Source organism: Megascapheus bottae, chromosome 1 (genome assembly GCF_031878675.1).
Source record: "Megascapheus bottae isolate mThoBot1 chromosome 1, mThoBot2.hap1, whole genome shotgun sequence".
In the NCBI taxonomy this organism is placed as follows: Eukaryota; Metazoa; Chordata; class Mammalia; order Rodentia; family Geomyidae; genus Megascapheus; species Megascapheus bottae.
In genome coordinates this window covers 49,242,837-49,269,009 of record NC_143509.1, presented here as the reverse complement: position 1 = coordinate 49,269,009, position 26,173 = coordinate 49,242,837, and the positions used below count along the sequence as shown (strand labels likewise).

General features: G+C 35.6%; 1 protein-coding gene across 1 annotated transcript in view; it reads left to right on the top strand.

Annotated features, from left to right (window-relative positions):
* Nucleotides 1-470: 470 nt before the first annotated feature.
* Nucleotides 471-26,173, top strand: part of Gmnc (geminin coiled-coil domain containing) — a 30,873-nt gene continuing 5,170 nt past the window's right edge. Inside the window, exons 1-2 of the mRNA XM_090331799.1 lie at nucleotides 471-886; nucleotides 25,745-25,919. Of these exons, the coding sequence (XP_090187925.1) occupies nucleotides 860-886; nucleotides 25,745-25,919 (202 nt within the window). The 5' untranslated portion in view covers nucleotides 471-859. The remainder of the gene's footprint in view (nucleotides 887-25,744; nucleotides 25,920-26,173) is intronic.

Here is a 26,173-nt window from a genome sequence, read left to right as displayed (position 1 = left end):
GGTAAGGACATGTGTTGTACCTTGACCTAACATCTCATTTCTCTCCTCTCCATTGTGGCCAATTAAATGAGGGGCCTTTTAAGCAGCTAGTTGAGTGGTCTGGTCGTGTGCCGGCTATCACCACAAGAGCTTAAGGGCCACAAATCTCTGTTATTACCAAGCTGTTGCTGCCAGAAGCATGCTGATTCCTGACAAAAAGAATAGATTAGGATCAATCAAATCTCCCCCAGGCTTATCAGTGGGACTTTTAACCACACCTTCTACCTCAAACTTTCCCCTTCTCCTCCTTCCAAGCACCTACCCAGCAGCAAGCTAACAAGGTGTCTGCCAAACCATATGTTCATAATTAGTTAACTTCTTTCCTGTCGCTAGAGGCACCACTGAATCAGCCACAGCTCTCAAGGGTGTTAGCCATCCAATAAGATACCAGCAGCCAGCCCCAGCCCCTCCCCTCAGCGGTAGGAGAAGAGGCATACTTAATTCCAGCTGTGGCATTGTTAAGTGAATTAACTTTATCCTCAATTTAAAAAGCCAGCATGAAATCAAAGGAGATCCCAGAAAAGAAAAATAGAGAAAATAGGAAAAAAAAAAAAAAGTGCTTGTAGCTTACTCAAGTAAGCTGAATGAAACTCTACTGGGTTGGCCCCACTTAGCCAATCACTGCAAAGCAGGTTTCTGGCACCCTTGTTACTTCTGGCATAATTCTTCCTTTTATTTTCCAGTGCTGTGGTTAAAGTCTCTTGTTACACACAAAGGGGCTTGATGATATAATTGTTTATGAGTCTGTGGAACACATTTTTAGATAGTTAGTGAGGCTACCCAGCAATGAGAAATTAATGTAAGTGGACAGCAGTGTACGATGCTGGCTAAGAAATCTCATCTCAAGGTAAGAGTGTTACATGAAATTAAACTTGCAGTGTCTTCTTTGAACCTATACATGTTTTAATGTATGGTTTTTCTTTATGGAAAAGAGTTAGCAAACAAGGGTTTCTAAAATGTTAAAAGAAAATGAGAATTTTGAAGTCTTTTTGATTCCCATAAACTAAAGAGAAAAAGGCTAAGATTTTGAAAAACCTATGCTTTCACTAAATGTGCTTCTTTATGGAATGAGAAATACTGGTAATTACTCTTTTTTAAACAAAATTATTTAAACAGATGCTGTAAGTAATTTTAATACTAAGAGTAAATAAAGATTCTGAATTTTAGTGGCCAGAATTAATAGCAGTATTATTTCTTGGATTAAAACCTAGCAAGACCTTGAGAAATAAATTACTAAATATAAAAAATAAGGACTTATTACCTATGTGTTGAATATTATAATCTCTTAATGTAGTAAATATAAGTTAAAGTTAGTATACATGAATGTAATGCAAAGTTAGAACAGAAAAAATGTTAAACACACATCTAAATTCTGAATGTATACTCTCAAAATTGCTATACAAGTTAGGAATGAAAAGATGGAATTGTGTGACAAATATTTATTTAAATTATTTAACAACTTTATGCAAATAAAATATGGGGGTACATACATGCAACAAAATAAATAAATAAAAGTATTTCTGTTAAAATGGCTCAAAATAAGATCATTTTATTACTTAAGTAAAGTTAATTTTAGAATTAGTATTGTGATTCAGTCACTGTTGTTCATATTTTTACTAGGAGGAAATCTCTTGTGAAACAACTGGAATTTCTGATGATGTAAAGATTGGGACAGACCAACTCATAATTTAAATATCTATCCTGCATAGGCCACTCACTGTTCCTTACAAGTATCAGCTTCAGATCCAATTTCATTGTCAATTGCATGATCTCTCAGCTATTATATTAAATAACCATTGACGTTGGCAAGAGATTCAGGGGTCTTGAGTAACAGACATTGTCATAATGATATGTGGCTTAAAGTGAATTAGGAAACAACCAATGTGGTTTGGGACCAGTGAATTATAAAACATAAGTCAAAGGGAAAATGCAGAAACCACAGCCTGGTACAAGTTACAGGCAATTTTCTTAATCACCCGCTTTACAATCATGTTAGAGGAACTACACTGAGTGTCTCAATGTGCCTCAATGACACAAACCAGTGAACAATCAGAGCCAACTGTTTGCTTTCCAAGGCCAATTGCCATCTGAAAAATATATTTACTTGTCATTAAGTAACATTTCTTTGAAAAACAAGAATAGTCTGATTTAAAATGTCCCCAGATTAAAATATACTTTTTTCAGTTTTATCTCTCCAAATTTCATCTCTTCAAAATGAATAAGCTTGATTCAACTGAAATACAGTCTTGTCTCCACAGTCAAAGCTTTTGGTTGATATTTTATAGTAGGCAAACTTTATTTCAGTTTTTAATAGGACTCATAATGAGATAAAACTTAGGTGGAACATGAAGATACATGAATTTGAAGTGCAAACTAATGATAATTAGATATTAAGAATTGATCTTGAGGCATCTCAAAATTATATATCTCTGTTTCAGGGAAAAAAAAGTCAATCAACGAAGAACAGATAATGGTGATTTATGAGTATGATTAGGGCGATTAACCAATAACCTGAACAATGGTAAGCAGTGTAGATTTGAGGGAAACACAGGACTGATTGATGGTACAGTGTTACAAGTTAGTGATGACTGCTTTGCCAAGGCAGTAAATGACATCAGATGAAAAGAGACAACTATAACATGCTTTTAGATACAGCTAGGGAAAGAGGAATGAGAAGGCCCTGACAAAAAAGATGGGAAGGCAAGTTGATCGTCACTATTTTATTTGACTGGAGGAGTTTTAGGCACAGTAGGAATGAATATTTGACACTTTGATCAGACAAAGAATATTTCAGTCTAGGGTTTTTGTTGTTGTTGTTGTTGGTTGAGAGGCTTGATCTCAGGATCTGGGTGCTATCCCTGGCCTCTTCCTCCCTCCCCACCCCCAAGGCTGTCATCCTACCACTTGAGACACAGCACCACCTCTGATTTTTGAGTAATTTACTAGAGTTCAGTCTCCTAGGGAGTTTCTGCCCTGGCTGGCTTTGAACCAAAATCTTCAGGTCTCCATTTCCTGAACAGTTAGGATTATAGGCATAAAGCAACCACTAGCACCGACGTTGGGGATTTTCAGTGTAAGGGAAGTGACTACACTTGTGCTAATGGGTTGTACTGAAGTCAATAGATCCAAATCAAGAAGAGCAATGGCTAGGCCTCTAGATGTTTGACTACCTCTGCAAGAAATTGAAGCAAAAGAAGTGAAGACTGAGAAGACAAGAGGAATATTTACATGGTTCAGATAATAGCATCTACAGTATAATGGCATGCCATATTGCAAGGAACTTGTAGAGCTTGGAGATCAAGTAGGAAGAATTTGACTAAAATGTCCAAGTAAACACAATCAAAGATCCATTTTTTTGCCCATCCTGGGCCTTGAACTCAGGGCCTGGGCACTGTCCTTGGGCTTTCTCAAGGCTAGAGATCTATCACTTGAGCCACAGCACCATTTTTCACTTTTTTCTGTGTATGTGGTACCAAGGAATTGAACCTGGGTCTTCATGCATGCTAGGCAAGCACTCTATCACTTAGCCAAATCCCACCTCCTCAAAGATCTATTTTTAAGCTATGGTCATGATGGGAGTAAAGAAAAAGGAACAGAGACAACATTTCCTAAAGTATTATGTAGTATTTTACAACTATCCTTATAAGAGAAGATATAAATAAACATAAAATATTACTTTTAAGTAATTCTTTCTTTTTGCTTTTAATTTCCTTTTGTACCCAGTAATACTTTCACTCAGTACTTTGTAGCTTCAAAAAAATGCTTTGTAGCTTTTTTGCTTAAGGTTAGTACCTGACCACTCAAGCCATATTTCTACTTTTTAGGCCATTCAGAATGTTATATATTTCTACTTCCTTCACAAATTTAGGTAGGGCACTTCCTTTTCTCTTTTTTTTTCATTACTTTCAATAAATTATCTGGATTTGAAAGTTTGATTGAAGACTGAGATAAAGCCAAATGACATCAGCTCATGCCTAAAATCCTAGATACTTAGGAGGCTGAGATTTCTCGTCTCAAAACCAGAGAAAATATATACTACTATATGATCTGTTTCTTTTTCAATTTTATTTAAGTTTTACCTTTAGTAAAGTAAAACTATTTCCATTTTCATATATTTCTATATAGATGTAGAGAGTACAAATGTATCATAGGAGATTCTGAAGCCACAAAGATGAGATTAATGGTAACATAAGAGAGCATTCAAAATAAAGGGTATCATAAGCAAAATGTCAATAACTACATAGTAGAATGAATGAAAACCATCATTTACTAAATACAGTATAAAATTTGAATTCTAGGGCTGGGAATTTGGCCTAATGGTAGAGTGCTTGCCTAGCATGCATGAAGACCCGGGTTCGATTCCTCAGTACCATATACATAGAAAAAAGCCAGAAATGGTGCTGAGGCTCAAATGGTAAAGCTCTAGCCTTGAGAAAAGTCCAAGGACAGTGCTCAGGCCCTGAGCTCAAGCCCAGGATTGGCAAAAAAAAAAAAAATTGAATTCTAAACTCATAATTTTCAAGCAGAAGTAATATAACTAATATTACTAATAGTGATTTAAATATTGCAGGAAGGTCTACAAATTTCCCCTGACCTCCTCCAGTTTCTCCCTCCCTCTCTTCCACCCTCCCTCCCCTATCGCTCCCTCCCCCCTTCCTGCCCTCCCTTCCTTCTTTCCTTCCTTCCTTCCTTCCTTCCTTCCTTCCTTCCTTCCTTCCTTCCTTCCTTCCTTCCCCTCTTCCTCCCTTCCTTCCTGGTTTAGAGGAAAACAGATGGATTTAGAAATTATCGTATCACACAAAATAAGCTACTTTCAAAGACAAATGTTTTCTGTTACATTAAAAATCTAGATTTTTTTAAGCTACATGGAAGTATAACAGATTACAGGTAGAGCTACAGAGAAGATAAATGAGCAAGAGGAATATGATAAAGTACACTAAAATTCACATATGTAAGAATCATGTTTAAACATATTATGTTGTGTAAATAACAAATGCTAATGAAAAGATCATGACTACCATTAAAAGAAAATACAGTGTTTAAGTTCAGACATTCTCAGTATACTCCTGATATACTTTCATTAAGCCAATAAGTCAACCTAAAATATGTCAGAGATAATACATGATTAAAGTGAAAAAAAGTATGTAGCGATTTTGTTCAATAAAATATTCATCATATTTTTATCTATTAAAATCCATTAAAAACATCTCTGTACTAACATCTGAGAATATATAGTATATATAGATTTCCGCAAAAAGCAAAATAAAAATAAAATGAAAAGCAGCCAGGTGCTCATACCTGTAATCCTAGCTATTCAGGTGGCTGAGATCTGAGGATCAAGGCTCAAAGCCAGTCCGGGCACTTAAGGCTCTCCTGTTCTTATCTCCAATTAATCACTAGAAAATGGGAAGTAGGGCTATGGTTCGAGGGGTACTGAGGTAGCTTTGAGGTAAAGAGATCAAGGACAGCTCCCAGGCCCAGAGTTCAAAACCCATGACCCACAAAAATAAAATAAAATAAAAAGCAAAATGAAATAACTCTTCCAACTAGAGAAGCAGCGTTTTGAAAGTAAGAGCAAGAAAAAGGAACAAAGAGATGGAAAACATTAAATACTTAAGAAAAGAAATGCTGCCAAATAAGTTATCTTTACACAAACATTATCTAAATGTGAACTTCTGAGTGAGCTTCACATAATCAAAACTTTGTTAGAGCAGCCAAAGCTAAATAATAGATAAAAATACAAAATAGCACAATAAATGTATAAAAATAACAACTATTCCAGTATTGAAAGCATTCAGCCTCAAAAGGAAATTGATGGTCACATGGGAATTGAGATGAAGCCATAGGAAAATACTTAGTGCTTTCTGACAGTGTGATTCGAGAGAACAGAGCTAATGAATCCGAGTATAAAATAGAAATGCTATCAGCAATATAAGTGAAGACAGGAAACAATAAGGCTACATGATGACAATGATTGTCAAAATATAGATCCTGACTTTTTTACTTTTACTTTTTAATGAAAGGGCAGGGTGCTGGTGGCTTATGGTCATAATCCTAGCTAATTAGGAGGCTGAGATCTGAAGATCACAATTCAGAATCAGCCTGGGCAGGAAAGTCTGTGTGACTCTTATTCCCAATCAATCAAGAGAGAGAAAACTAGAAGGGAAGCTCTGGCTCAAAGTGGCAGAATACTAGCCTTGAGAAAAAGAGCTCAGGGACAACAACCAGGTCCCAAGTTAAAGCCCTACAACCAAAAAGAAAAACAAGAGGATGGATGAGTATCAGAATGAATAAAGGATAATAAAGAATAACAAAAAAAATGTAAGCTTGGGTTGGATGTAGCAGTGGTAAGAAATGTAAAAAAGCATTTCTTTAAAATAAGTGAGGCTCTAGATTCCTTCTCCATAACTGGAAAGAAAAAACAAATGTTTTGATCCATTGAATTCTCCCTTTCTCTTGTTTAGTGGTTGATTTAAAAAAAAGAAAAAGGAAACTGTCCAGAAGTTTTTATAAGCAAAGAGAAAAAGTCATTTCTCACCTGAGTGGAAATCTCTTCATGCCATCTGGCTTTGCAGAGCAAATTCCATCTAATGCATCTAATGCTCATAGTGCATTGTGTATGCCCTGAGCAACAACATGACATTTAAAAATACTTGAATAAACCTTTTGTCGTTGTTGTTTTTTGTTTTTGCAGTCTTGGATTTGAGCTCAGGGCCTGAGCACTGTCCTTCAACTTTCTCAAGGCTAGAGCTCTACCTTGAGCCTCAGCACCCCTTCTGGCTTCTGTTCTTTCTATGTATATGGTACCAAGGAATTGAACCCGGGTCTTAGTGCCTGCTAGGCAAGCACTCTACCACTAGGCCAAACTCCCAGCCTCTGTTTTGTTTACAGCTAGTATTATTGTGAATATCTGCTTTCCAGGCATTTGTTTCATCTGTTAATCTAGCCTGCTGGAGTCCTTTGTAATGTATGGTAAATTTGCTTCTATTTAGAATATGAAAAGAATGTATAACAATGAAAATCTGAAAAGCAAAAAGAAAAAAGAAATGAAGAATAAAAAGTTACTAAGGGCCTGGTGCTGCTGGTGGCTTATGCCTATAATTGTAGCTACTTGGGAGGCTAAGATCTGAGGACTGCAGTCCAAAGCAAGTCCTTGCAGGAAAGTTAACTTTTAAAAAGATGGAGGGGCTGGGAGTTTGGCCTAGTGGTAGAGTGCTTGCCTAGCATGCACAAAGACTGGGTGTATTCGTTGGTACCACATACATGGATAAAAGCCGGAAATAGAGCTCAAGTAGTAGAGCTTTAGCCTTGAGAAAACCCAAGGACAGTGCTCAGGCCCTGACTTAAGGCCCAGGACTGGCAAGAAAAAAAAAAAAAAGGTGGAATCAGAGCAGTAGCCAGTAGCTCAAGAGATAGAATGTGAGCTCTGTGCCTAATGAAAGCATTCAGGCCCTAAGTTCAAGCCCTAACCTGCAAAATAGAAAAACAGAAGAGAGACAGGAACTGTCAAACACTCCTTAGTTATAAATACAAGGAATCATAGAAGGGAATAGAAAAGAGGCAATGAATGGAAAGAAGAAATTAAAAATCCCCTTAATGCAAGCCAGGTATCTCCATCTGAAAATTGTAAAGGTTTTAAGCCTTCAAGGGAAGAGAATTCCAAAGCCTGAATTATATACACAGATAAGAGCCATCAAAAGTAATAGCTAACAAATTCCAAAAGAATAAGCAAATAGTCTAAAAAAGAAGCAAAGAATCCAGCTATCGCTTTTTTGACCTGAAATATCAATGCTGTTTGAACTAAAAATATATGAAAGCTTTTAACAATTTAAAAAGCAATAAAAATGCAAATTCATTTTTTTTATCTCATCCAGAATTATTCTTAGAACTACAGGGAGATTTTCCTTTGATCTTTACAACCTTCTTAAAACTGATTTTCTTGGATTTTAAGATATATAGAAGTTCATCATAATATTATAAAATTACATTGGTTTACTGATCAAAAAGTGAACATGGCTGAGGCCTTTAATCCCATCTACTTGATGGGCTAAGACAAAAGATTATATTTCAGTGCTAGCCAGGGCAGAAAAGTTTGAGAGACCCTATTTCAAAAATAACGAAAAAAAAAAAAAGAACCATGGATGAAGCAACAACTCAAGTACTAGAGTAACAGCTAAGCAGACACAAAACCTTGAATTCAAATCTTAAACTTCCAAAGCAGAAACAAACAAAAATGTAGAGTGACATCCTAACTTTCCATTAATGGTGTCTTCAAGCAATAGATTATTCAGTAGACTATCCTTTAGAATCCTATTTGTTTGGTTTCTCAGAGTGCCTCCAATATTTTCATAAATTAAAAGATAAGAAAGCAGATTTTATACCTGATTATTATTTAAAGCATATTAAATTGTACATGTCTTATATAACCATAAGTAGTACAAAATGCTTTAACTGTGGCATGATTCACTTCATTTGCCTATTTCAAAGTACAAAATAGAACCACACTTCCTATTTGGAATGTATGGCCAAGAGGTTCATCCTTTGCTTATATCTGAGATATAATGTGGAAGCCCCCCTGTAGTGTCTAAAGAATGAAACAACTGGGCTGGGAGTTTGGCCTAGTGGTGGAATGCTTGCCTAGCATGCACAAATTCCTGGGTTCAATTCCTCAGTACCACATCCATAGAAAAAAAGCTGGAAGTGGTATTGTGGCTCAAGTGGTAGAGCACTAGAGAAAGCCCAAGGACAGTGTTCAGGCCCTGAGTTCAAGTTCCGGGGGGAGGGGGAACTGAAACAACTAGTTGGCAAAGGATTGGTGAGAGATAAAGATGAGAACCATTGATACCTTCTTTATTTTCAGTCTTTTGTAAGTGCCTGGACTGGTATAAGACCATAACTCGCCTGTTTATAAACAGAACTACCACATAGTTTGAATGGCAGCCAATAGTTACCTTGACCTGCTGTTGACTGAGAAGGGATCTTGCCTTTATGCTGACTATGTATTGAAATGGTTTGATTTCAGTTCTTAACATAAAATTACTTTGCTGATTATGACCATGAGGAACTTCAGAAAAAAAGAAATAGATCATAGAATTGAATAAAGTAGACTGAAGTAAATGATCATCTCATTTGTGACAGTGATGACATCTCACTGTAGGAGAGAAAATACACAATTATTTAATAGATAACCTAGATTCATGGGTGGGAAAACTTAAAAAAAGGATGAATCTCCTCTTCCATATCACGCAATATAAAAGTCATATTCCAATTGATTATAGGTATTAATGTATCGGGTAAAACTATAAAACCTCCAAGATACAGAATGAATAAATTATAAAGGAAACCTTTGTTAAACAACTTTAAAATAATAGAATTCAAAAATTTTAAAGACACCAATAAAAGCAATACAGAGTAGTAAAATAGCTGTGCTGATTACACAGTAAATAGTCACACTTTTGATTGGGTTAATGAATGATAAATGAGTTTTGGGTTTTCACTAAATATTTGATTATGTTAGATATTATGTAATAAGTGCCTACTACATGGCAGAACTGTACACTAGGAGTTTTGTATACATTATTTCATTTCTTCTTTAACACAATAATGTAAAGAATGTGATAATATACTTTATTTACTGAAAAAGAAACCAAGGCCCAAGGATTTACAAATCAAAGTTTTAGGAAATTAAAACTCCCATTTCCAACAGAAGACTGAGTTGCAATCTAACCACAGCCTTCTTCAAGTGAGAATTCTCTCTGTAGTCTGCTTTGGTTACCTTAACAAAGATTGTAATTGTGAGTACATAAACTGTGATTTACTGATTGGAGTCATGTCAGTTATGAATAGAAGGAGATTTAAGTATCATCTCTATACCATAGAAGCCTGCAATGAGAACTTGTAGGATGTAACAGCTAAGTACTGAGGGCAACATTGGATGAAAAGCAGAAAATGAAAGGAGAACATTGGCAAAAAAAAAAAAAAAGAACCATTAAAAAGTCCAAATAAAGAAGTATGGAAGCTTAAGAGACTGACATTATATAATTCTGAAATGAAACAGTCTCTGTCCAAGGCAGAGACTATGCTGAAAGAAAATTCTGGAGAGCTTGCCCAAGAAAGATCTCTGCAGGGTCTCTAGTCTGAGCCTAGAAAAGTCTGAGAATCTCTCTGCTAATCAGCTTCCCTTTTCAGAAGTTTCCTTCATCTCTGGAATTAAACAAATCTCCAGCTCAAGGACATAAAGTGCTGGCCAAATGAATGCTAAATATATCTGCAGCTAATGCTTTTTATTTTGGTGCATTTCTCAAAGTTCTTGATTAGATCCAATTCAATGGACACTTTAAAGAGCTGAATTTATTTTTCATCACAATGCTTTACCTTTTCTGGGAACCTCAGGTTCCAGGCACATATTTTATGACAAATTCTATTGAGGTTATTGGAGTGAGTGACACAAGGCTATCTTGTACATGTCCATCCAGTTCTTTTCATATAACTAAATACATTGTGCAACTTCTGTTCTGTTTTAAAAAATAGAGAAAGAAAGAAAGGAAAGGAAAGGAAAAAAAGAAAAAGAAAAGTATACCAGCCAAAATCCCATAGAGGGCAGTATGGTCCTAGATGTCTTAGCATTAAATCTTATTTAAATCTTACATTGTTATAAAAGAATATAATTACAGCCAATTAAATAGAAATATGAAATAAATTATTGGATGTGGGGAGATAGTAATTGAAAATGTGGGTATGAACTAATGAACGTGTGGTCCAGGTACTAGTGATTTTAAATTAATAAACAATCTTCATAAAATATCTAACTGCCAAAGTCTAAATAATTTTAAATTATCCATTATTCCCAAATTTGGACAGAACTATATGGATATTGATATATTGATAATTTCCATCAGATTATATAGTTCAATATTAATATTTTCTTCATGTGATACAAGATTGTTCTTCTTTGGGATGTTGGTATAGCATTTTTAATGGTTAGATAAAATTTCCTTATAAGGAACAATGTACCTTAATTAAGTACTCTGTTATTGATTTAATTTGAGATATAGTCATGTTTTGCTATAAATTAATTCCATGTGGAAAATATTTTATTTGAATTTGTAACTTAATTTCTGATATTTTCCCTAGAAAAATGCTCTCAAGTTAAGAAATTTAGGTAAACAATGCTCTATGTGTCTATAGCATTGAAAACATTCAACTATACCCTTAATTTTAATTTGTAATTCAATAATGCTTTCCCACTTTACATTAATTTATGATATGGAAAATCATTGCTAAAAATAGTCCAGAATTTCAAATTCTAAACAAGCTCAGTAAAAACTATGAATAAATGTTCACAAAATAGACAATAAAAACTTTTCAGAAATTTTCTAAAAGGGGTAAATGAGAATAGGGAAATAAAAGTGAATAGATTTCATAGCATCTTCTGCTAATGGAAGGAAAGCATGAAGAGATTCCTTTCTTGAGAAAAAAATATTTGAATTTACGAGAGTCATTATATAAACAGAGAGTTCAAAATTTTAAACTATCTTAGTCTAATTGGTACAAAAAATTATGTCCACTGCTCACCATCTGCACAGATTTGATTACATCCTTGATTCCTCTGGATAGCTATAATGATTATATATACCCTGTAGGGTTGTTGTGAGGATTGAGTTTGATATTAGAGATCACTATAGTTTTTGAACTATTATCCATATATAATACAGATCATTGACACATTTCTTTTGGTCAAAACTCAGTAGAAACATGTCTTAGATTGAACACCTAGAAAGAATGCCCATTGAGCTATGAAAAACAACATCAAATGGATTGCAAGCTAAGAAGATGCAAATATGGAGTACATATCAACTTGATGAAATGTAAGAGTAAGAATTGGAAGAAAAAAAAAGATGCAGGGAAGTTTAAAAACAAAAGTAAACCAAATAATTAAACGTAGAAAATAAAAGGAAAATTGTAGAGCAAGAGATATGGGGGGAAGTGAAACTATTCTGCATGACAGGATCATGGTAGATATGAGACATTGTACATTTGTCAAAACTCACAGTTGTGAGTTTTGTTGTAAGCTATGGCTGTCAGTTATAATGGTCTATTGCTCCTGGCTGGCCAATTTTAGCAAAATGAATTATGTAGCAGGAAATGTCAATATAAAAAGGCAATGGAGACTGGAGACTCTCTTTGGAGGAATTTTGTGATTGCCATTTATTTTATTGATTGATTGATTTATATCAGGTGCCTTTTTCAAACCCCTGCCCCCCTCAAACAGGTTTCAGATTCCTGGCATTCATTTTTTAATTTCAAAGCTAAAAGTAAAAAAATTTATTAACAAAACTTTGTAGCTATGTAAAGTGTTATATTTATGTTAGATTTTCTTTCTAAATTAGTATTGCTTTAAGGTATTAAGGCTTTGAAAGCCTGTTAGCACTTTAAAATACATGTAAATTATGTCATCACTGAAGCAATCCCAAGAAGAATCTAATGATGAGTATTATACACACTTTAAAAATAGTTAGGGGTCAAAGAGTTTGGCCTAGTGGTAGAGTGCTTTCCTAACAGGCATGAAGACCCAAGTTCAATTCTTCGGTACCACATACATAGAAAAAAGCTGCAAGTGGTGCTGTGACTACAGTGGTACAGCGCTAGCCTTGAGAAAGCCCAACGACAGTGCCTAGGCCCTGAGTTCAAGGCCCAGGACTGGCAAAATAAATAAATAACTAAACAAACAAACAAATTGTTAGCCGGGTGCTGTGATTCACACCTGTAATCCTAGCTACTCAGGAGGCTGAGATCTGAGGATCACAGTTCAAAGCCAGCCCTGGCACTGTAGACTTTGAGATTATCTCCAATTAGTCACCAGAAAACTGAAAGTGGGTCTGCAGCTCAAGGAGTACGGTGGTAGCCTTGAGCTGAAGAGCTCAGGGACAGCGACGAGGCCTAGAATTCAAACCCCATGACTGACAATAAATAAATAAATAAATAAATAAATAAATAAATAAATAAATTTGTTAGAGTGACTAACTTGAAAAAAGTGATTTTTTTGCATAAAATATTTAGATCACCTTTAAATAACTGTATAAAGGAGTTTCCATTTTCCAAAGCAGTTTATGAATACAAAGTGTCTTGATGAGTGTCACCCACTTAACATTCTCACCTCTCCCCAACTGACTCCTTCCCCTCTTTTTCTTAATTTTGTAATATAAAAGTCTTGACTACATTCTTCTGAAAGGTAATTTTTTTAATATTTATTTTTTTATTTATGCATTTTTGACTATAATTCATTCTTTTTTATTTCAATGTATAGAGGGGTTACAGTTATATTTGCCAGATAGAGGATGCATTACTTCTCACACATTGATATCCCTTCTTATGTTTTTGTCCGCATTTCCCTCCCTCTAACCCTCCCCTCATTTTCCCCTTCCTATTTCAAATAAAAAAGTAATTCTTCAGTGAACATAAAGGCTAATTTTCTCAGTATTTGATCTCTGTATCTATAAAATGCATATCATTTTTCAAAAAATAACTAAACATAAAGACTAAAGTAAAACTATAAAATGGAAAGCATAAAAGGTTCTCCCAATCATAAATTAGAAGTAAGTCATAATCTCCAGGGGAAGAGTTAGGCCCTTAAACTAAATTGTGAACACTACAAGTTTCTGCTGCTTATAACAGTGGGAAAGAAAAGGAAGTAAAGAAAATATTAAGCAAGTGAAGTATGGATGGGATACAATGCCATTAATGTCAGAGGATGGACATCGGGGCTGAACTGTTATACAAGATCTAAAGTAGATAGTCATGGATTGATGAATGGCATATTTAGTGAAGAAGGTACACCATCATAGACCTTTGAATAATAATAGTAGCCAAATTAATAAGTAGGAAGGACTTATTAGTACCTTAGCAATTGGATGAAAATGCAATTACATCATAATCTTCATCATAACAATACTATGGAATGGACATGATTATAAAATTTATTAGCTATTGAGGAAAAGTGAAAAATAAATAGGTCAGTAGAAGTCCCATTGAAAATGATGAATCCCTCGTAAATCTGAATAAGAACAAAAAAGGAGTATAAAGCATAGGAGGTAAGGAAAGACTTGATTATGGATAATATTAATTGTATAATGAATACATATAAATTTATGGAACAACTCTATAGAAAACAAAAGATATGTGCAGTTTTTAAAAACACAATTATCAAAATGAATGAACAAGTGGAAAAATTAAAATGAACACTCAGAAAATTTTAAAAAATCGTATTCACAGAAGCTTTCTAGCAAATATCCAAAGAATAGAGACTGTAGGTGTGTTAAAAAGCTATTTTGGTAGTTATTTGATACAATAAAGTATCAACTATTAGTAACATAAAGAAATAAAATGAGAATACATGAAAGCCTTTAAATTTAAGACCTGGCTATGTATAGATGGAATAACAGATATTGTCATCAGTAACAAAGGTTGAAAACTTTGTTATGCTGAAATTTGGATGGGGAGGCTGCTTTAAATATTGTTTCAACATTTGCTGAAGCTATCTATAGTAATAGGATAATTAATATTACTACTAGGAAAGAAAATTTTGTTTCTCTGTCCTGTTTGGAAGATTCTAACTAATAATTATGATTCTGGAGAAACTTATTTCAATTAATATGTGAGTTCATAATGATATGTTACAGTAATTTTAAAATATGGAAAAAATAAAAACTCAGTGATTACTATGGGTATACATACAGCAGTGAGTACTTAATTAGAATAGGGTCTATATAAAATATGTACACATATATATATAAGCATGTATGCACAGTCATGTGGCTCAATGCAAGCCAATGCAGACAAATTTGTGATAGTCTTATCTCCAGTTCACCAGACCTGGTGACATGGTTCAAGTGAAAAAGGTTCAGTAATGAGTTAAAAAAAAGTACGTGAGAGTATGAGGCCCTGCGTTCAAGTCCTCAAATATAAAGAATAATCTCAGAAGTTCATAAAAGTCTACATTTCTTTTGTTTGCAAAAGTGACAAACCCCACGGATGTGACTTCAAGTTAAAGGAAATAGTTGGTCTCCAATTGGGAATGGCAGTTATGGAATATGGTAAAACAGAATTACTGCTATAGCCATTTTTGAAAAATAAAATCTGCAGAAGCAATGATGTAAAATGCTATTTTTAGATTCTTTCTGTTAAATTTTCTACACATGTTCATAGACATTTTAGAATTTGGTAAAGTTAATTTTACAAACTGGCATTCATATATTTTCTTCTGTGAATATTTCTACTCATTGCTTATTTTTGTTTTTAGTGTAATATTAGAGTTTTCTGGTGCCCTTATACAATCCAATCTACCATCCTTCACCTAAAAGGCATACACACTGAACCCTGCAATTCCTCCTTCACTGCAAACAACACAATTCCTGTTTACATAAATATATGTGAAATAATTCTCCCCAACATACAGAAATTATATGTGCTCTGCTTAGCATTTCTCCAGTACTCATGTAATGTAGCATAAAATGGAAAGGAAGATCTGTTGCTTTTTAAATGAATGTGTTGCTTACAGTTATTTAATAAAGCCAGCTCTGTGGCTTTTGAAAGGACTTCTTCAGGGAGGGAAATTCTGTTATTACTTAAGGACAATAATTTTTGACAAGTCTATGAAAAGCTCCTTCTGTTGTAGACCATACACCTGTGTCCTGAGTTCAAACTTTCGATTTGTTTTACTTTTTTCATTGTCACAGTAACTCTTAGGAGCCATCAAATATGAGAGTTAAATGTTCCACTAAGAACCTGATCCTATTGCCAGTTGACACAGAAAATGTTTGTGATGAGCCCCGATGATGAGAGGCCAAAGCCTTGCTCCAGAAGAGGGAAATGTAGACTAGTCTAAATTGGGATTTACTGGCTCCATAAAGAAAAAAACTCAGTTAACTAGTCTGTACATTCTCTTCTTCAAATTGCTCACTTTTTGGTTCTTTTTTTCCCTCAAATAATTTGTTTTAATTAATTCATTGAGTTAATATTTTATATTGATATGTATTATCTATCTATCTATCTATCTATCTATCTATCTATCTATCTATCTATCTATCTATCTGTGTGTGTTCCGTCCTACTGAAGATATTCAAGAAGATTAATTAGAGGACATTTTAATTTCAAATCACTTGGAATCAGGAGTCAGTTATAACAGGAATAATTGTAATTTCCTGGTAATATGAATGTATGCATTAATGTGATGCACATGAAGTCTCAAGTAATCTAGCCTCTTTGACATTCTTGTAGTAGCACACATTCACCACTTACAGGATGTCGAGTTTTATCTTTAAATGGTACGCTGTGTTACTAAAGTCTTCACTACTTTCAATCTAGCACTTTGCTAATGCTAACTACTTATAGTACTTCTGCTTAATCATTGTAAATAATTTCTGAATTTGCAGAGTAGAATCCTGTTCTATTTAATTATATTTTCTATCAAATAACAAGGGTCAGACCTGTATTTTTATCACCCTTGACTCTTGGTGTCCAAGACCCACCATGTTTTCATAATGATTAGAATTTTAGAGTAATGCTGCATTAAATGAAGTAGCTAATTTGCTGCAATATTTTGTCCTCTCCATATTTGTAAGATTTTTTTTTACATCGTAAGCTTGTGGAAGAGAAGGAAATAAAATACATGCATTGCCCCCATATGCCCTTCTTATGTAAATCAAGTAAAGGCAAAAAGACACCGAATACTTGTTTTAATTAGTTAGTTGGTACATAATTATACTCTGTCACTACTTTTCAATTTGTTTTGTTTTAGTGATGTGGTTATTTCACCAAAATAAACCACTTCTAGTCATTTTTTTATAACTTCATATATCTTTTCTGTGATTGTGAAAGCAAAAGATTCTTTTCAAGTTTAAGGAATGTACAATAATGTGAAAAATATAGAGCCATTATTTCAGTATAATTTCTATTATGAACACGAAAACATTGGTGTGTTTACATTTTAACATTTTTAAAAATTCATATAAAATTTAACATGATGAATTCTTCATTGTTTTTCCATGAATCTAATTTCTCCAGAAAAGGTTTGCTACTTACATACAACTCACATTATGAACACAGTGTAATAAATTAAAATAATCATTTCCAATGGAAATTTTAAAATGTTTATAAATGTTCTTTGTACTGACATGATGAACAAAGTTGTGAACTATTTGTTGCTGAAATTTCTTATTTTTATAATTGGTTTCTTGGCTTGAAGGATTAAACTTCTTGAAGTGTTTCTTACTGAAGATATAAATTGAATATATCTTACATGAAATATATATTAGTAAAAGTCAAATGCATGCAATTGTCTCTTAATTACTTTTGTTTTCTGACAAATCACTTGATTGTTCATTACACCCCTTTCTCAAAATAAAATAAGTAACAAATGCAAAAAAACAGATATATAAATTCCATTGTTAAACCTACAAAGCTTGATTAAACACTTATGCATATATATATATATAGTTCCAGCATATGTGTGTATGCAAATGTATAAGATGACTATACTCATGACTATCTTTATATTAATAGATACTAAGGCATTTATAAACTAACTGTTAATGTACATCTTTGACTAGGAAAACTTCAGAATTCAACATAGTGTGTTGCCTTAATGGTGTCTAAGAACAAAGGAATAAAAATAACGTGCTTGTTTCTTGATATTCTCATATTCCAAAAGGAATCTACTGAAATGTATTTGCTTAAAACTCTTGACAATGATTTGGTCACACACTTGTAAAACTGATGCTTCCAAGATTGTAGGTGGATAGATTCTGTTTGAACAAAACAAAAAGTTAGAGAGGGGGAAGAGAAAGGAAAGACAGGGAAGGAAAGAGATAGTTTATGTATATTTTCTTACCTTTATCCAGTCATAGAGGATTCTGGGATTTCACTTCATCATTGGGTTGTTCTTGGATTTTTGGTAGGATGCTTTATTGCTATTATGTCATTTTTCTCCATTCTTGTGATAGTAAGCATTATTAGTTTCATATAAATATGATTTTCTCTAGTTTACTTCGATTATTTTAAAATATATATGATTGCCCAGTAATGCCAAATCCTTTTTTAAAATAAAAAATGCTAATATATAAGTATATCTACTGGATATAGGTTGGCATTGTATTTTCATTTGGAAAATGAAAACCATGGAAAGCAGAGTTTGACAAGGAACAAACTCAGAATTTTAAAGCAATTTTTAAGTAAGTGTCTTGACTTCACTGTAAATAAGAGGATCATACCAGAAAACAATAAGCTTTGAAGAACTTAGTTAATACTTTACAAGTTTTTCTTATTTTAAAAGCTTGGAATTATAGCTTTACTATAGGTTCATGTACTTCCATTTGTACTTTTTATTATTTTTTTTAAAATTTTTCTTTTGGTAGAAGAATCACATTCTTTCAAGTGATCTTACTTTATAATTCCAGGGCTCCATGGACTGAAATCCCAGTTGTCCTGCTTTACTACTGTATTCTTAATCTTTTTGACAGCAACAATCAATAGCTTCCTTATTTCTATATCTTCAGGAAATATCAAAATGATATGATCATCTCCAATTCACCTCTCAGACCTCTTTAGCCATCTACTCCTTGAGTCAAGTCCCTGAGAGGGTATTCTCAAGAAAAGAAAGCTCTGAACCCTACTTTGTGAAAATACTGGCACTCAAGGCCCAGAAATTGATTTTATTTAGTTTCAGTTGACTAGCATATCTTTGATGTTTATGAACCATGATAATTGTTTAGTTCATCCTTTAGTTGTATGGAGCAGAGTTGAATCTCCTTGTCTTTGCCATTCCAATCTCTAACCACTGTGCAATGCAAAGTAAAAGTCCACGGCCAGTGGTATTGATATTATTTTATTTCAGTTTGTCCAGATTGGCTTCCCTAGAGTAGAGCATCTCAACGACTATGCCCATACACAGTTGGTTGTAGACCTGTGAGATGCTCGCTTTCCCTAATCTCAGGTGGGAAGTGGGAGACATCACACGGCTCACTCCTACCAACAGTCAGGAAACCAGAATCCTGGGCTACTTATTTTAACTTGGAAACATTTTATGATGAGAAAACCAGAAAGTAATGCCATCAAGTATAAGAAGGGTTTGTGTCCATTTGCCAACTGAATACAGATTTCTTATCCATTTGTTAGTTGTCTCTTAGATGTGAAGTAAATAACTGATCTTTGAAATGCCTCCCCTTACACTAAGAATGTTCAAATTTGTGAATACTGCTATAGTATGTAAATTGCTCTAGTAAAATGCAATGGAACTGAACAATTAAGCAATCACTTGTTGAGTCAGCCAATGGCTGAAAATAATTATTAAGACAATTATTAATATGTATTCTGGCTAAAACCTTCAAAGAAACAGTACCATCTTAACAATCCCCTCTCCATATTGAAACAGTTCTATTCTGATTAAACCCTCAAATGGAACATTTTACTCCTTAATTTATCCAGGTCTTTTCACTTTTCTGTTTTGTTAGTCTGCTACCATTTTCTGAAATTATTATTATTATGAGTATAATTTTCATTTTTATTACCAGATTCAACAGTTGACGCTCTTTGGTTTATGTGGAAATACATTCATATGTTCTGTTGGCATGCAAATTTCTGTCTATGTCAAAACCTACTGATTTCTACAAATAATTGTTAAGGTGAAATTTAAAACTATAGCCCAACAAACAGAATAGATATTTAAAAATTGCAAATACAGCTGGGCACCACTGGCTCACACTTGTAATCTTAACTACTTAGGAGGCTGAGATCTGAGGATCTTGACTAAAGGCCTGGGCAGGAAAGATAATGAGATTCTAATCTCCATTTGTCCACCAAAAAGGAGAAATGGAGCTGTGGCTCAGTGGTAGAGCACTAGCCTTGAGGAAAGAAATCTCATGGACAACACTGAGGTCCTGATTTCAAGTCCCAAGAACAGTAGAAAAAGATGCATTTATTAAATCTTCCAGTGGAAAATCTTCATAGCACTGAAATGTCTCGTATAGTAACACTCTATCTAGAAATGAAAGCAGAAATATTATCTGTTTTTTATTGTCAAGAGACTTAGCTATTGAAGCTTTCAGGGAAAAGCTATGTTCATAAAGAAAAATTAGAAATATTCTTTCTTGCTCATGCTACTGAATCTACTAATAGGATAATCAATTAAGGTGCTCTCTAGGGGTGAAATGAAAGAGCATTCCATATGCCAGTCTGTTTATCTCCTCAGCCTACCTATCTGCTCACATTCTACTATTCTCTGCCTACAGACTTAGCTCTTTGCAGATCAGATTACTTCCTGTTTTGTTGTGTATCTTTGTCCTGAGGGGAGGCAGAACCTTGCTTTAACAACTGGCCTATTATTACCCAGCTCACATACTGTATCCCTTCAAACACAATACAGATGGCAATTTTCAACTGATCTTATTATTCCCAGAAAGAGAAACATCCAAATGAGTTTGTGACTAGTCTATGTCTCAACAAGGAATGGGATCTTCTTTGTTTCAAACAGGTGAGATACAGTTGCCAAAGGATTTTACATAATTGGTTACTTGATGCAGTTAAAAAAAATTTCACAAAGATATTAATTAGCTCATACCAAATAGTGGACCTTAAATACATAAAATGATGCACATAAGTCAGATTTAACTTAGTTGTGTCTAACAATATTTAATTTAACCAAAATATACAATACCACACAATAATGCAACTAGTTGACAATTCATAAAGCATTCATCTGTTAAGAAATAGATCACCAACTTTAAGATTACATTGACTCTTCAAACTATTTTGAGGATTTTAATTTAAAATCTTTATTTCATAAGTATAAAATTCATTTTCAATTATTTGAACAAGGGAGAAAAATATGTCTTTCAAATAGCTGAGTTCCCTACCTCTAAGAAAAAAATTTGTTATCAAACAGCATTGAATTTGGAAGTGGAAATTGCTAAGTATTTTAAAAAGTGGTCATATTTTTTATGTTTTTATTTGTTGTTATGTTTTGTTTTGTGCTGGTTACTCTAACTCTACTGAGTTATAACCCCAGGTCTAATTCTATGCTCAGGGTTGACATTACCACTTAAGCAACACCTTCACTTTTTGCTAGTTCATTAGAGATAATCATCTCTCAGATTTCTCTCCCCAATCTGGTTTCAAGACCCTCAGGTTCTTGAGTAGACAGTGGCCATCTTAAAAAGTACCCAGTTTTTAATGTGAATGTTTCGGGCATCACTATTCTAATTTGAGAGATGAAATGATAGGATTTAGAAATCCGAACAACATAACTCCGGGTAATTTTTATTCAGGGAATAGAACTTATATTCAAATCTAGATAGATTTATATAGACAACCTATCATCTTTTCCTTCTCATGTGTGTTCAGTAGCCTACTTGTATTATTTCTGGAGCCAAAAAAAGATATCTCCCAGAGGTTCACACTTAATTGTGACAGCTTCCCCTAAACAGAACAGCCCTCCTTTTTCTGCCCTGCTGCTCAGCCTAATTAGGGATTTGTCAAACAGATTGCATTTTGGCAGGACTGAATGTGTGAGCAGCTCTTTACCTTAAACAAGATCACCAGCTTTGATCACTTCAGCAGAATTTGATCTGTGCATCCGTATCCCATCCTTTCTACAGTGAGGGCAATGGTGGTGGTGGGGGGAGGGTTTGCTCTTTCTCGCATGTCATTCTGAAAGGAGTCACTCATCTATCTTCCAAAAAGTGATCCAAACCCTTGGTACTTTTCACATAAGTATTTCCTTTCAAATATATAGCACTGGAGTATGAAGCAAGAACTCCACCAAGTGGGGTATCTTTCTTTCCCTACCTCCCCCTCTTGATTTTTGGACGCAGAGCATTTAATGAGTATATGAGCCATTTTGCTAAGGGCTTAAACTGGTAAGTAGAGAAACAGTGAAGAGTAAGAAAGATTCAGGGGGTTTAGAGGGTAGCAACAATGCAAGCCCAAACTGGAGGTTGGTTCTTAGCTCTTAGGTCACATACAAACTAGTACACTGTGGGAACAATAACGTCACACAGGAAGTGGCCTTAAACCATGCAAGCTATTTTAGAGTCTAGGATGCTCAAGACCAAGGTTCTAGGTTTTGGCAGAGATTTTTTTTCTCTTCTCTCCCTGAATCATTCCTACTTGATTTGCAGACACGTGACTTTCCCTTCAATCCTCAGGGGTATCTCTTCATTTTGTAAGAACTTCAGTTTTGTTGAGATAGACCTCTACAATTTATTACTCCCTTAAAGGCCCAATTTTCAGTATACATTGGTAATTGCATTACTTACCTCTTTAAAGGCTTCATCTCTAAGAATAGACAGCTTGAGTAGAATACAACTCAGTCTAATGCCCATTAGAAGAGTGTCTGTAATGAAGTCAAAGAGAAATCAAATGTCTTAGGCAAAGGAGGAGCTGAATGCTGTAAGACTTCTGTTACTTCACATTGTATTCACAGTGACTGGTTTTCTTAATCTCAAAACTTCACCCCTTAGCCAGTAAACAGGGACAGTAGGAGTGTCTGCTTCATTTTCAGGTTGTAGTATCTGCTTTCCTTGGTAAGCTGAAGGGTTAAGTGGGCATTTAGTGATAGATGAAGCATTTAAAGATGGCATTTCACCTGTTTCTTCTCTGCAAAGCCTAATAGAAAACAGTGTGAGTACAAAATATTGGAGAAATGATAGGGTAGTTACATACTTTCAGAAATGCTCACATATGCATATGTTTTGTGTGATACTGTAGCTTAACTCAGGTCTTCTGGCTCTCCCTTAGCTTTTTCACTAAAGAATAGTAGTTACCACTTGAGCCATACCTCCACTCCTTGCTTTTTCCTGTTTACTTGGAGATAAAAGTCTCTGGGGTTTGCCTACCTAGACTGGCTTTGAACCATGTTCCTCAAATCTAACCCTCTCAGTAGCTAGGATGCTAGGCATGAATCACCAGCCCCAGGGATTGACACATAGTATTTTTTTTTTTGCCAGTCCTGGGCTTGAGACCAGGGCCTGAGCACTGTCCTTGGACTTTCTCAAGGCTAGAGCTCTACCACTTGAGCCTCAGCACCACTTCTGGCTTTTTTCTATGTATGTGGTACCGAGGAATCGAACCCGGGTCTTCATGCATGCTAGGCAAGCACTTTAACCACTAGGCCAAACTGCCGGCCCATCACATAGTATTTTTAATGGCAAGAATTCATTTTGTATAGTAGTATTTGTGAAGAGGTTCAACAAAGAGCACACTTTCATTGTATTCATTCTTTCCACAAATCTTATTTCTCTATGTTACAAATTGTCTTACCCAGGCATTTTGAGATTAGCAGGGAGCTAAAGTCTCTTTTCACGTGCAGCTTACATTGTACAGTGGATACAATGTCACCTTCACACTTAGCATTCATTTCAGAAATGCATCTTTTTTTTTTTAACCTTAAATATCAAGTGGATGCCAACTTGTTGTCTGGGATAAGAAAACACTAAGTGCAGGATCGCTTGGATGGGCGTTCTGAAAGGCAGCTCCCGTCCCTGGATTTGGGCTTTTTCTGGAGTTAGGATGCCCTTGGTACCTGAGCTCATTTGCCGGCCCCTCCCCGCCCTGCCTCGCCCTGCCTTGCCCCTCCCCGTCCCGCTGGCTGCTGTGACTAGGGCTTGAAGCGCGAGGTCCAATGCCAAGCCACTTGGCCCCCTGCCCGTCCCTCGCCACGCCCAGCCCCAGGTGCGAGCTGACCGGCACACGCGCGGGTTTCGAAGCGGCCAGGCACCCTCGGGGGCCCGAGAGTGAATCGCCAATACTGCCTAAACCCCATAGCCCCAGCCCAGAGCTCGTCCGCACATCTCAAGTCCAGATGCGGTGGACGCCAGAACCCTGCGCTGGGGCAGACTAGATCCTCAGCGCGCGTCACCTGTCGGACAGCCTGGCACCACATCCTCGGGCTGGTCGGGAGTCCTGAGCCTCCCCCCACCACCCCGGAGCTCTCATGGATGAGAACTCATCGCTCCTAGCCCCTGCGTTCCGTCCCATTTAAAGCTCCCACTGGCTTTAGAAAAAAGTTCACTGCGGGCTTAGTGCCTGCAGGGATTTCTCCCACTGCAAGATGGTAAGTGAAGGGGAGCAGGCAATTGCCAAGGGGCTGGCAAAACGGGGAGGGAGGAGGCTCCGAACTCTAACAAAGTTTGCTTTTGGAAGTTCCACCTTACCAGCAAGATTTCTTTGCTAACTTACCAATGAAAACGGATCCTCTCAGCTACTCCTTTATTACCTTCTATTCTCTCCTTCCCCCTCTCCTTCTCTCCTCCTTCTCTCACCCTAGCTCCCCTCTTAGTATTTTTTTTTCTCTCAGTTATTTCTGGTTATACAGCATTCTTCCAAACTTTGCATCTTCACCTGTACTCAGGGTTCACACCGCCCTTCCTCTAGATTATGCACATATTTGCAAACACAAGTGGACTGCTTTGAGTGCCTTGGGTTTGTTTTCCTCTCAGGTGTCAATTGCATAATAGTTTAGCTCTGATTCCAATAATAGCCTCCAGGAAGCAGTCAGCAAACAGGCTTTCAGAGTAAAAAAAAATAGCCCTAGATAAACTGTTGGCTGGACTTCCCACATCAGCACTGCCCAACCTGTGCTGGCTTCAGGAAGAGGCATTTTCTAAATTTAACTCATTTGGGAGCAGGAACAAAGTGTAATTGCATTGACTTGATGGTTTTCATTTTATCTGTCTCCTGTTTGTGGGGTGTTGTTGTTGTTGTTAATTCTAAGAAACTCAAGTCAACAGAAAACTATACTGGTCAAGAAAGGGTTTATCCAAATCTGAGTTCTGTTTAAATGAATTGCTTTTATCTGATTAAACATTGACACATCCTTTGTTGTACAAATTAACTCAGAAAGGCTGCATACCTGCCCCTGCTTGGATATTGGAAAAACTTTGTGTTTGAGAAGATTGGGGGTGGGCAGGAAGTAGAAAGGTGTTCACTGAATCAGAACTGCATGTAGGATGTATGCCAGGAAATTAGTGGGTGGAAAGACTTTGGGAGTAGATAGAGCTCTAGTTTGCATTTCTTCCTTCTTGCAGCTTTGATTAGGTGTTTGCTTGGGGTTATGCTATCAGTAATTGGACATGGATAGAAAAATGACTTTATTACATCTGGGATTCACACACATTTACACATGTGTGCGTGCATCTATCTAATATATATACATATATTTACACATATATACATACATACGTATCCATTCTACTCATCAGACTCATGAAAAATGAATCCAAAGTGAAAATATGGAGGTTAGTTTATATAGTGACATTTTGTTTCATTGTTTATTCTCTGATATTTCAAGGTTAATAGAAACTCCATTGGAATATTGTCTGGAGAAAACTATATATTGCTTGTATCATCAATCAGTAGTCAAATGATTTTTATTTAATTTTTGAGTAGCTTTAAAAGCTAAGCTCTGCAATGGAGAATACCTTTGGGTATTTATCAGTTTTGTCCACTCAATACTCATCTGTATTGTGCTCAAAAAGCGGTTTTAATATTTATTAGTAAGCCACTTAACAATTAATCTGAATTTATACTTGACCGCTTTGTTGAAAGTTTATTTGTTTTCACTACTTTATTTTCTTTATGTTTGTCCCATTTCTCCCTCTTGGAATCTCTGATACCCCATCCCCTGCCACTGCCTACTTGTCACTGGATTTCACAGAACACCATTCTGCCTTGCCAAGACCAGTATTTCACAGGAGGCCAGAACTATAATTGCCCCCATTCCACTACAACGTCAGAGTCTAGTGTTGATGTTTCCACGGAGACTTGGGTCTCCTTCTGGGCTGCTGGTCTCCTGGACAACAGGGAGCCCCAACAAGCACCGCAGGCACCCGGTGAGTTCTGCTCTTCTGCCTTACTGATAGACCTGAAGTCTTTCCTAGCCTGATGGCTGCAAAGCATCATGGTCTGGGACTCTAGAAAGTGAGATGTTCAGACGATTTACCTTAGCCTGAAGATTGGATTTTCTGGACTGAGAAGTTGCTACGTTTGACTTTCCAAAAGTGAAAAATGGACTTTTTCTTTCTCATGTGTTAGACAATGTATTACTCCCTACGGTTCCAGTTCCATAACATTCTCAACTCACTGA